Source organism: Triticum dicoccoides, chromosome 5A, assembly GCF_002162155.2.
Source record: "Triticum dicoccoides isolate Atlit2015 ecotype Zavitan chromosome 5A, WEW_v2.0, whole genome shotgun sequence".
NCBI classification, from domain to species: Eukaryota; Viridiplantae; Streptophyta; class Magnoliopsida; order Poales; family Poaceae; genus Triticum; species Triticum dicoccoides.
The window spans coordinates 45,200,003-45,213,015 of record NC_041388.1 but is presented as its reverse complement, the minus strand read 5'-3'; the positions used below and the strand labels follow the sequence as shown (position 1 = coordinate 45,213,015).

The 13,013-nt window shown below is 46.6% G+C and overlaps 1 protein-coding gene across 1 annotated transcript; it reads left to right on the top strand.

Moving 5' to 3' along the window:
• The first annotated feature begins 2,155 nt into the window (after positions 1-2,155).
• Positions 2,156-6,692, top strand: LOC119299010 (pectinesterase-like). Its single transcript, XM_037576328.1, has 2 exons — positions 2,156-3,250; positions 5,710-6,692. The coding sequence occupies exons 1-2, from the start codon at positions 2,221-2,223 to the stop codon at positions 6,399-6,401; spliced, it is 1,722 nt and encodes a 573-aa protein (XP_037432225.1). The 5' UTR covers positions 2,156-2,220; the 3' UTR covers positions 6,402-6,692.
• Positions 6,693-13,013: the final 6,321 nt, after the last annotated feature.

The following is a 13,013-nucleotide window of genomic DNA, read 5'->3' as shown; positions in this document are numbered from 1 at the left end:
TCGAACATAAACCATTCGGCATGGATGTTGAGCGATCTTAAAAACAAGGAACATAAACCATTCAAATTCAAATACAACATATGTTCCAAAGGAACTAAGAATTCATATAAACATGATTACAGCACAAAAATCAAGTGCTTCAGAGGCGTCAATGATGCTCAATAGGATCTTTTTGAAGTCGGTTGAAGCTTGACGGTTCTCGATCCCTTGGTGTGCTTGGAGGAAGACATCAATCTTGTTAGGGTTATGCTTCGGCTCAACTGGTTGGCCATTGAACAGATATCAAAAGTTCTCCAAGTCCTCCCTCTTATCCTCGATGATCATATTGTTCAAGATAATACATGTTGTCATGATCTTTCATAGGGACTCGAGCTTCCAATACTCAGCAAGGCCACATACAATCACAAATTATCATTGACGCACACCAAAAGGTCTCTCGGCATCCTTTCTAGCAGATCCAGTGAGATCTCTTGTTACCTTTTGGTTTGTGGATAGTCTTAACAATTATGGCCCATGGAGGATAGATGCCACCGGTAAGGTAGTAGCCCATGTTGTACTCATTGCCATTGACAACATAGTTGAAAGGTGAACTGTCACCAACAACAAACATTGCAAAAAGAGGAGCTTGATGGAGAACATTGATATCATTGTGAGAGCGAGACATATCAAAGTATGTGTGACAAACCATGGATCATGTCTCTCCACAGCCTTTGCAATGGCCTTGAGGAGAGACCGATGCATCCTGATTGGCGCGGAAAATAGCATCGAGAATAAACTGCATCCGGCGAAAAGTAATCTCTGACAAGACCATCATGACCCATGACAGGGCCTCGAAGAAACAACCATCAACCTAATCGAGAAAGCACGTCGTGGGCTCCTGAAATCCTCCTCCGTTGCAGCCACGGCACCTGCAAACTCAAAATCATCTTCTTCCTCATCCGACGAAGAATCGTCGAAAATCATCTCCCATAACCGCTTCATCTAAACATGGATAAATGCAATGGATGTCTTTTGATGAAATATGAAAAAAAAAATGTACAGGGGGATGTTGACAAACACCTTTCGTGCGGCAGTGGCCGTAGCGACGATGTTTGGCGAAGGAGCTTGGGCTTGGGCCCCAAGGTGGCAGAGGAGACCGCCTATACTACGTAGCTATCCGCACACGCGGTTCATGAGTGAAGAGGCAATGAACAATGCCGGGAATGAAGGCAGCGGCGGCGACCACAACGAGCAGCTTCTTCTTCGGATCGACGGCGTCCTCCGGCATTAGCTTGGGTTGAACCTTCCTATGACATCTCCGCAGTCAGGGCGCTTCGATTCATGAAGGAATCCGACTTCGGCGGGCAACCTTACAGAGTTGTAGCGATAGCGGGCTCACCTGCGGTGGAACTGACGATTCTGACGGCCTCGGCTCCATGGAATCTGTGGGTGAGACCGGCGGGACTGCGGGTTGGCATTGACGGTTGATTCCGCCAGCGTGGAGTCGACGACACTGACTATGACGACGACAGTGAGGGTTGAGTTGACGCAACGAGGTGGGTACGGCGGCCGAGCAAATATACTCATCTGCCCCGCATCCCGATTATATTTGGCTGGTGAGGCTGCTTTTTAGGGAGCGAAAAAGCTATATTTTTAAGGATTATATGCTTTAGGGGATGTGCTAGCTAATGCTTAACTCCATAAAACACACATTTGCTCCTCAAATATAGACTTTAGAGGATTTGTTAAAGATGCCCTTAGTAACTCATAATATAACATCTACTCCCTCTATCAAAATCTAACACGCTTTGATACAAATGGAGTATCAAAAGTCTTATATTTTGATACAAATGGAGTACTTACAAAAAAACTCATAATGTGACATAAAAAAACTCATAATATAACATCAAAGGCATGCATACAGTAAGTTTGGTAACTACTCCTACTAGTAGAATGTCAGTGTCATCTTGTAAGGAAATCAATCAATGGCCAACAATGAAACAATTATCGATACTACTACTAGCGGAATGTCGCGTTAATTCGTCAACTGTGCGACGCCTTGATCTGGACCACGGATGGTTTTCTTGATCCAACGGCTAGGAGCATCCAAGGCAGCCAGCTCCCTCCAAATACAAAAGATTCTGGCCTTCCACAAGTACATATAGGCACTAGCCATACTAGCGTCCATCCTCAGTCTCACACTCTTTGGCAGTCCCGTCGAGTCGTGTCGTCCACATCACAATGTCACCCTTGTACTGCCACGGGAAACCAAGGCCTCTCCTCCTCCTCCTCCTCCTCGCGGTCACCCTCACACTACTCGCCGCCGCAGCCACGGCCGAGGATGTCTCCTCCGGCACGGCCCCCTTCTACCCCTCCGCGGAGGCGGCCGCGGCGGCGCACTGCGAAGGCACGCTGTACCCGGAGCTGTGCCTGTCCACGCTCGCCGACATCCCGGACCTCCACAAGAAGCCGCTCCCGGACGTGATCTGCGCGGCCGTCAACCGCACCGAGACCGAGGTGACCACCATGTCCGCCAACTGCTCCGCCTACCTTCACGGGAGGTCCCTCACGTCGCGCGACCACCTCGCCGTCATGGACTGCATGGAGCTCCTCGACACCACCATGGACGAGCTGGTGGCCACCACGGCCGACCTGCAGTCGCCGTCCGCGGCCAGGCGGCCGACCATGGAGCACGCCGTGACGGTGCTCTCGGCGGCCATCACCAACCAGCAGACCTGCCTGGAGGGCTTCTCGTACCAGAAGGGCGGCGAGGTGCGGCGCTACATGGAGCCCGGCATCCGGCACATCGCCAAGATGGTCAGCAACTCGCTGGCCATGGCCAAGAAGATGCCCGGTGCCGGGGCTGGCGGCTCTAAGCCTTCACCGTCGACGGAGGAAACGGAAAGCGTCGCGGCGCGGCAGCCGTTCACGGGGTACGGGCAGGTGGTGAAGGGCGGGTTCCCGCGGTGGGTGAGGCCCGGGGACCGGCGGCTGCTGCAGGCGCCGGCGTCGGGCATCCAGGCGAACGCGGTGGTGGCCAAGGACGGGAGCGGGGGGTTCACGACGGTGTCGGCCGCGGTGGCGGCGGCGCCGGCCAACTCGAAGAGCAGGTACGTGATCTACATCAAGGCCGGGGCGTACATGGAGAACGTGGAGGTGGGGAAGAGCCACAAGAACCTCATGTTCATGGGCGACGGCATGGGCAAGACGGTGATCAAGGCCAGCCTCAACGTCGTCGACGGCTCCACCACCTTCCGCTCCGCCACAGTCGGTGAGTGAAGTGATACTGCATTGCACCGAATGAATGATTAACATGCTAAATTACTATTACTATTACTATTACCGTTCATGGCAAACTCCTCCGTCCGTGCACTAGCTAGCTAGCAGAGACGTTGTCAGTCTGATCGATCCATTACTCATACCCGGGGGGCGTGTCAAGTCATGCGTGTCTATCCAAGAGCTAAATGCTGGGCTGCCGCTGTAGGAATTTACGCACACCAACTGCACCGCACGTGGTCCGGTCCTGTATAATGGTACAGCGTCGAACGCATACACTGTTACGTGTTTGTCTATAATGGCGTTCCGATCGATCGAATGGGTTGGCTTTTAAACTGAGATCCGGTGAGAGAGATCTGCCTTCACCGTTTTTTTTTTTTTTTGAGAATAATCTGCCTTCACCGTCGGCAGTGCACTCTCTTGTGCATGCATGCATGCATGCGCTCTTCCTATAGCTAGTGGCCAATGGACCCGTGCGTTGCAGATCAGGCGGCCGGCAATGACTGCTGGGTCGGTAGATAAGATCAAAGCTAGCTAGCTGGGCCTGCACCTCTAGCTAGCTCCAAGTGACTATTTAGTGGCATTGATGTGCGTACAGTGCGTCCGTGATCCATGTCGGTGGAACCATAACTTGCCTCCTTGTATGCGTCGCGTCGGTGCCTGCATGCAGTCAGTGCAGGGCACACTACTAGCTACTCCGGTCCTGGAGTACGACCACAATTAAGCCACATCCCACAGACCCACAATTAAGCGGGTAGCTTCTGCGCGCAGTGGCCGGTGGTCAGGGCCAAGAGCACCAATACACGAGTAGAGTTACCCGCTGGTACACGAGCAGAGCAAATGGAGCATGCGCGATGCTTGGTCTCGTCTCATTTCGGTGGTACGTACGTAGTGGCTGTACATGAGCGGTAGGCCGGTAGGGGGGGCTGGAATTAAAACGTGCATGCATGCATACCGGAGGAACGAGTCGTGCAGAACAGCAAGCCCACATGCATGCACTCCCCGCTAGCAAGCTCCGCTAGGGAGGGACACCACCACAAATTCAGGAATTCAATCATGTACTGTGACGGAGATCTATCCATACCATCCATGCATCTAGCCAGTAGCTAGTACTAGTAGTACTATCTCACTAGCTGTCCGGCCAGTACGTACTGTACGTATAATTGCTAGCACATGGCTGCTTGTACAAATGGACTGCACATAGCCAGTAGCTGCAACCACCTCCAACCAATCAACCGCGCATTATAGTAGCATCATTTAATTAATTAACCCGGCCCCGTATATGTGCCCTAGCTATTTTCCTTTTGAAGTCGTGTTCCTGAGGGCTTTGAACCATTAAAAAGGTCAAAAGAGAATGCTCGGTTAATTTGTGAAACCCAGGCAAAAATAGTTACTAGGGAGTAGTACAATACATCTGCCAAACGCGTCAAGAATCGGGCATGCATCTATGTCGTGGTAACAAGAAGGGAGTGACGCGTCGGAAACCTAGCAATAGCACCCTGGTAACCGGATGCGCCCGTGATTGCGCTACTGCTTGTTAATTAGTAGCAGGCTGCAGCAAGGCAACAAGGCCAAGATCACAAGAGCATGTCATATGTAGGATCGAATCCGACTAACAGCGGCGGCAGGCGGCAAACGCACGCCCCTGCGACTGTTCCAAACGTACCCCGCCAAGCCAAGGATATATTTATCAATCATACGTACGTACGTTTCCGATCAGCGCCAAGAGCTCAAGCTGCTGCTGTTCCCTTTGTTCCGATCTGCACCGCGCACTGCACACTGCACACTGCACACTGCACAGTATATGAAGTCGGTGTCAATTTGTCGCTGTCGTCGTCGGTGGAACAACAGGGTAGGACGAGCGCGGCGGTGACCACACGGGCGGCCGGGCGGGCCTCGCCGTGATTGTTGCGTTGCGCGTGGCCGCTCACAGGCTGCATGGCATGCATGTGCATGTGAGGCGACGCTCTCCATGCAGCTAGCGTCGGTTCATCCATCCCATTCGCCCGTTCTGGCAGGACGTGGACGTGCATGGCTGGCCCAAAAACACAGTTAAGCTGAGGAAAGAGACAGCCTGTTCATTCGTTGTGGTTTTTGCGTGTGAAAAATCTAAATGCACCGGAAGAAGAAGGTTGCGTATATGATACTAGTCTATGATAGTACCCAGTCAAGATGGTACACTAAGCATTGCCACTTAAAAATTGGTGTAATGCAGTTCAACAAGAATTGTTTTTCAGAACGTTCATATTCTAATTAATGATATAAATTGAAACTAAAAATACTTATGATTCATTGTATACTATATAGTTGGAAATATATAGTATTTGAAGTAGCATAATAGAACCATATGTGGTTGCATCTTGAGGTAGGGTTTTCCACATGCATATGTTGGAGTCGACCTTTTCACGGCATAGGTAATAACTAATGTCCATGTTGCATTCGGTAATGTTGCAGCTGTGGTGGGCAGCAACTTCCTGGCCCGCGACCTCACCATCGAGAACGCGGCCGGCCCGTCCAAGCACCAGGCGGTGGCGCTCCGCGTCGGCGCCGACCTCTCGGCGTTCTACCGCTGCAGCTTCGTGGGCTACCAGGACACCCTCTACGTGCACTCGCTCCGGCAGTTCTTCCGCGAGTGCGACATCTACGGCACCATCGACTTCGTCTTCGGCAACTCCGCCGCCGTGCTCCAGAGCTGCAACCTCTACGCGCGCCGGCCCCTCCCTAACCAGAGCAACATCTACACGGCGCAGGGCCGGACGGACCCCAACCAGAACACCGGCATCTCCGTCCAGAAGAGCAAGGTGGCCGCCGCCTCCGACCTCGCCGCCGTGCAGTCCAGCTTCAAGACCTACCTGGGCCGGCCGTGGAAGCAGTACTCGCGCACCGTCTTCATCCAGTCGGAGCTCGACAGCGTCGTCGACCCCGCCGGCTGGCTCGCGTGGGACGGCACCTTCGCGCTCGACACGCTATACTACGCCGAGTACCAGAACACGGGGCCCGGCGCCGGCACGTCCGGCCGGGTGTCGTGGATGGGGTACCGTGGCATCATTAGCGCGTCTGAGGCCAGCACCTTCACGGTGGGGTCCTTCATCGACGGCGACGTCTGGCTCGCCGGCACGTCCATCCCATTCTCCGGCGGGTTGTGACCGACCAATTCTATCACAAAGCACCCAGTCTTGTACGTGTTCGAATACATCGAATTATTACCCCAGTGGAGGGACGCCTGCCTGATTCTTCTATTAGTTTTGTGGCATTTTTTCACCGCAATAAGTTTTGTGGCTTATGTGTTTGGTTATTGTTTATGTGGTTTGGTTAACTAGCCAAGTGCCTCGGGCAATTGTGCGGGAAATGTCACCCTTCTGTTTATTTTAGTTTTGACACGTATAAATGTATACTATTGTGCTATCTAAGAAATAATATATTCAAAATGTATATTACTGGGGCTTCACAATATTTTTGGGCGGATTGGGGCTCAGCTTAAGCAGATATTTTGGTACAGCTCTTCCAGTATCAAATTTTTATCGGAAAAAGGGGCTTGTGTTGGAGATACTCTTATATTTAAAGTTCTTTGCAACTAGCACAACACAACGCACCTTTAACGACACATATCTCTTGTGGTTCTGGCTGTACTATACGTTTGCCCGAATCAGGACAGCATCACGGCTATATTTGACCTCCGCTTGTGATAGAACACATCACTGACAATTTTTTTGACATCACAGACATGCTATGGTTCACCACAATGCCCGAACTTATTGAACATATATGCATGTTGTTAGAATCACGTCCATCCGTCGAAGAGGAGTAATCACACAAGCACAAGAAACAATACCCAGATTTTTTAACGAGGCTTATCCCCGGGGCATGATTACACGTTTCTCTCCATGTACTAAGCTCAGTGAGGCCATCAGACAGGTTTTCGATCGCTGCCCCGTGACCGGTCCGGTCACCCCTGCCACGAGTACCCGGTCCGTTCCTCTCGTGATATTTGTCCAACCTATCAGTTTATGTCTAGTCTATTTGACTACCTATGATGCCCTTATATAATAAGCCCGGTTACACATGCTCTACACTAACAGTTAACCCTTCGCTTATTACAAGTCCAACTGTAGCACAACTCATGCACATAATATTTTACACATATTTGAACACATGTTATACAACAAACAATAAGCAGCACAACTCTTTCACATGTAAACTCTAATCACGACTATCGAGGGTAGCTCACGGACAACACAAACTCTTCTTCTCTACTAGATTGCCTACTCATGTTCTCCAAGCTTGTCCTTCTTATAAGCGATGTATATCTTGTTGCCGAATAACTCCTATCATTTAATTTGTTTCTGCTTGAAAATCGTCCCTATGACGATCATGCTCCTCGAGTTGTTGAAAGGATTCTAGTGTCATCTCCACTGACTTATGGTTGGTCATGCCTTTACTCTTAGCTTTGTACATGACACAACTAGAGCGGCTACTTCTTCAACTTGGCTACCTTCCTCCTCCCTGACTTGTGAATCCAATTTCTCTACCAATTTATCTTCTGCATGTAGTTCAATGAACTGTGCAGCAAGCCCATCACCTTTAGAAGATTTGTACATAATTGGCATTTGCCTTGTAAGCAACTCAATAAGGATTACTCCAAAACTATAAACATCACTTTTTTCTGTTAGCCGACCATGGTAAAAGTATGTGGGATCTAAATATCCTAAAGTGCCTTGCACCGTGGATGTTATCCATGTGTGGTCCTTGGGAGTGTGCCTTGAAGCTCCAAAGTCAGACACCTTTGTTGTCAACGCATCATCAAGAAGTATATTAGTAGACTTGATATCTCTATGTATTACGGGGACAGAAATACTAGAGTGAAGGTAAGCAAGAGCTTTGGCAATTTCTGTTGCAATCCTTAATATGTCTTGCCAACGTATTGATCTTAGTGGTTTCTTGTGAAGATAACCACATAGGGTTCCATTGGAAATGAACTCATAAGCCAACAAAGGAACTTCTGTCTCAAGGCAACATCCAAAAAGCTTTACGATGTTCCTATGATTGATCTGTGAGAGTATGGAAACTTCATTTATAAACTCGTTAATCTCTCTCTTGACCACAATATTTGACTTTTTGATGGCAACAACATGCAAACCTGACAAAATTCCTTTGTACACAGTACCATGACCTCCACCACCAAGCTTACGAGTTGGATGAAAGTTGTTTGTGGCCTTTTGCAGTTCTCTTAGAGGGATGATCATTCTCTCTGCAATGTCTGACCTATGTGATACCAATTGTTGCAACAGTTGTCCACGATTTTGATTGAAGAATTTCTGTCTCAACTTTTTGCTTTGATGCTTAAACTTGTGGATTATTATCTTTGAGCCGAGAAATAAATAAAAGTAGAATAGTTGGGCCACTAGAAACTGATAGACCAATGATTAAACCTGCAAACAAAAAGATTGGTGGAGCGTGAGTTTAGGGTTTGGGATGCCATAACTCAAATAGGCGAGGGAAGAGATACGAGGTTGATTTTAGGGGTTGAAGTCTTAGTAATGGGAGAGATACCAGCTGTGGGACCGGTAGACCTATAATCAATTGTTCATACTAGATTCAGATTCCTAAAAGTTTGAAGGATTGAGAAAAAAAATGATCGCATATTGAAGTAACATTTACTTTGGGTGGGTGGGCAGCCCAACAGATTCGTTGGTTTTTCTAGCCAGTCCCCCGCACTCGCTTATCTCAAGATTTCCTCCATTGCCTCAAAAAATAGAAAGATTTGGAAGAACCCTAGGCATACGACACGGCGAACGCAAACCATGGTCTAAGATTCGATCGCTCTACCAAGTGTCCCATGGCTGGACTGCGGCAGGGACATATAGTGACATACCCGCTTGGCGTGGACAAAACGCCGACGAGTGGTTCGGCACAACAGTTTTCTCAAGAAACGCACCAGCGATCACGGCAGCCTTGCGAGCTACTATGTTAGTTTGAATGTACTCTCAGCGCCACACCTGAGTGTCGCAAGCAAGTACACTTGGTACTTAAAACACAGGAGCTTGGTTTATAAAATATTTGTAACATAGCCTACTATTTCTATTTTTCCTATATATTAGATGCAAAAGAATCAGCCATGAAATCGGTTTCCGAGGGGGAAAAATTGTCCACAACATTGACCCTTGGATGATCTGATACCAAATGCAGACTAAGGCTCCTAATTCACACCTTCCACACAAAATGATTTGGGGTCCTACCTTGTACCTTTCCATATGCAACCCCTCCAAAGCAAATAACACAAGTAAATAAGTAACATATCCGGAGATAAATCAACAGCATGACGACATTTCACACAGCCGAACTTCAGCATCTACTGTGTCAGGGTTCAATGCCACCATGCAAATCATACAGGACAGAACACACTCCATATCACCTTTAACCTAACAAGACATCCAAAGGCCTCCTAATTTTTCAGTGTATTAACAGAAAACTGAGAAATTATCACTGGAGCTGAAGTGTTCCACAAATTGTATGATGTAACTTGTCAACATAAGCCATCTTGCAACTCCCTACTAAGTTACTATACATATGTCCGATTTAAATATGAACTGGCACTTTTTGGAAATGACCGAGAGCACTGAGGTGCAGAATAAATGTAAAGGACAAAGTTGAAGTCTACAAGGTTGGTATTGTGTTATAAAAAAAATGAAAGCTGGATATAGTTCAAGAGAGAATATGGTCAACAACAGCACGATACTAGCTCCATACCGGCATTTAGATCTTCAGATTTGACAATGTCAAATTTAAGGATGGACACACAAAGAATGACCGAACCCACATATTATTGTCCTGGTTGCCGACTAATACTGTGGAACCGCTTACGCATGATTGTCCCGCACTCCCCAACAGCCGGTCCTCTTGCCGCAGCATTACACAGTTTCAATATGCTTATCGGCGTATCACGTAGTAGTTGTCGGCTTGTCCTAGCAAATCGAAGCTGTTACCGACTTCAGGACTACCCCACAGTTTCAGTATGCTTATTGGCGAATATTTTTTCCAAGGCACACATTCTTCCAACCGCACGATGAATGTTCTGTAGGCGCCCTTCCAACACGAACCCTGCAAGATGTATAAACATTCATCCATATTCATCTCCCCGGCGTGGCAGCGCACACGACGGCCAAATTGACAACATGTATGAGCTTGACATTCTAATATGGAAAATGGCTCATTCTAATAGTCCCGTGTGTAACAGAGCAGTCGCAGCAAACCAATGGAGTTCGGCTAGGTCCGACAATACCCCACTTAGTTTACTCTGCCGTTTTGCTCCTCTATTTTTAGCCTTAGAGAGACCCTAAAGAAAACAATATACTATATGTATTAACCAGGGCAAAATTTGAGTTTAAGTTATTACAGGCTTTAAACAGAAAATAAACCCAAATTCCATGAGCCGAAAGAAGAAGAAAAAGGAAAACAGTTTCTCATAACTTCCCTGGCCAGAGCCTATTTTCACCGCAATCTGTTATTACATCAATACTGTACGAGGTTTGGTACGAGAGTTTGGATCTAAGATTGGATGCTAATGAAGACCCTATACATCCCTTTATATAGGCAGTATAGGTCTAGGGTTTACATGACGGTGGTGGATGCGATCTAGGGCATCGCCGCCCTCATGTCTGGGAGGGCACGAAGGTCCTCTCCGCTCCCTAGGGCTTCCTTCCTGTCTTGGGCCAAGTGGGGCCCGTATAGTTGACGAGGCTATGCTCCCTTACGTTAGCCACCCCTGGTGTAGGCCCCGTCACCACCCCCCTATGCGAAAATTAAATTAAAAAATACTTGGAAATTTTTAAAAAATCTAAAATATTGGGATATCAAACTTGGGTGCCCAATCTACTCCCGTATGAAGTTTCACAGAAAAATACCATAAAATGTATCCGTGGCGAAGAAAATTCAGTCTGAACTGAAAACCATCCAAACAGTTTTTCTATACATAGGATATTTTGTCTTTTTTTTGCCACGAACACGTTTCCTGCTATTTTTTGACGAAACTTCACAGACGATATATTGGGCTCCCAAGTTTCGTATGCCAAAATCCCAGGTTTTTTTTTATTTTCACGGTATTTTTTGAACTTAAAGTTTATATAGGGGTGTAGAGCACTCAGGTGTTAAAAATCCTCTTCATGTAGAGTTTGACTAAGATTACAGAAAAAATATCAACACTCACGATATAAAATCGATATCATTAGATGCATCAATGAATTAACTTTCATATTGCATATATCTATTGTAGATGTTGATAATTTTGTATATAAACTTGATCAAACTTTATAAAGTTTGACTCAATACAAATCTTATATGCGAAGTAAAAAAAGAAACGGAGGGATTATACGTGAAGGTGAGGTGGGCCCACAAGGGAACCGGCCTCACCAAACAGATGACATCACCTAGATGAGATTTAATTATATATGTATTAACCAGGGCAAAATTGGAGTTTAAGTTATTGCAGACCTTAGACAACTGAACACAGGAAATAATTAAACCCAAATTCCATGAGCTGAAAGAAGAAGAAAAAGGAAAACAGTTTCTCATAACTTCCCTGACTATTTTCACCAATCTGTAACCAGTCTACATATATATGGACATGCATGGAGTATGGGTATATTTTAAACTGTTATTACAGCAAAAATACGTACGACATAGAAGAGTACGTATGTAACAAGTTCAATGACCACGGATGCATTTTACTTCACAGAAAATAAACCCAAATTCCAAGAGTCGAAAGAAGAAGAAAAAGGAAAACAGTTTCTCATAACTTCCCTGACCAAAGCCTATTTTCACCAATCTGTAACCAGTCTACATATATATGGACATGGAGTATGTGTATATTTTAAACTGTTATTACAGCAATACGTACGACAGAGAAGAGGAGGAGGAGGAGCGAGGAGCATCAGACTTGTATCCGCGATGCTATTGTGGCTGATGGAGCCACAGACTAAGTAATAATAAGGCAGCTATTTCCTCTCTAAAAAAAAGCTTTGCACGTGTTTTGATTCTTTGGAGTTCTTTTTATTTTTGTAAAAATGCTCTACCAAGCCAACAGGAAATTTTATGGCATCTTCTTTTCATACAACCTCTGCTCAATAACACAAATGAAAAAAAAAAAAATAACAAAGATACACATAACGCCACAACACAAAGCTCAGCCCACATGAAAAGACGAAAAGAAAGGCAGATAGAAAAGCCCGACCCAAATGAGAAGCCTGAATAAAAAATTTGGAGACACGGGAGCAAATGGGTGCTCAACCCCCCTATGTGAAAATTAAATCCAGAAAATACCAGGAAAATTTTAAAAAATATGAAATATTGAGATATCAAACTTGGGTGCCCAATCTACTCTAGTATAAAGTTTCATAGAAAAATATCAATGAATGTATCCGTGGCGAAGAAAATACAGTTCGAACTAAAATCCATCCAAACAGTTTTTTTCTATACATGGGAATTTTGTCCTTTTTGCCACGGATACGTTTCCTGGTATTTTTCACGAAATTTCACACGAAAGTAGATTGGGCACCTAAAATAATGATATACTATATGTATTAACCAGGACAAAATTGGAGTTTAAGTTATTACAGATTTAGACAACTCCTCCTTGGTGGCGGCGCCGAGGCTAAACCTCCCCTGCCTCTCCCCTTCCCCTACGCCCGGGTGAAAACCCTAGCCCCGGTGGCTAAGCGGCGGCGGCGCCACATCGTCGTCACCTTCTTGAAGGCGCCGACTTG

Bases quoted from the DNA above. Each gene is read 5' to 3' on its own strand.
- LOC119299010 (XM_037576328.1), top strand. From the start codon at position 2,221: ATGTCACCCTTGTACTGCCACGGGAAACCAAGGCCTCTCCTCCTCCTC. The intron at 3,251-5,709 runs GTGAGTGAAGTG...GTAATGTTGCAG, and splicing joins CTTCCGCTCCGCCACAGTCG to CTGTGGTGGGCAGCAACTTC.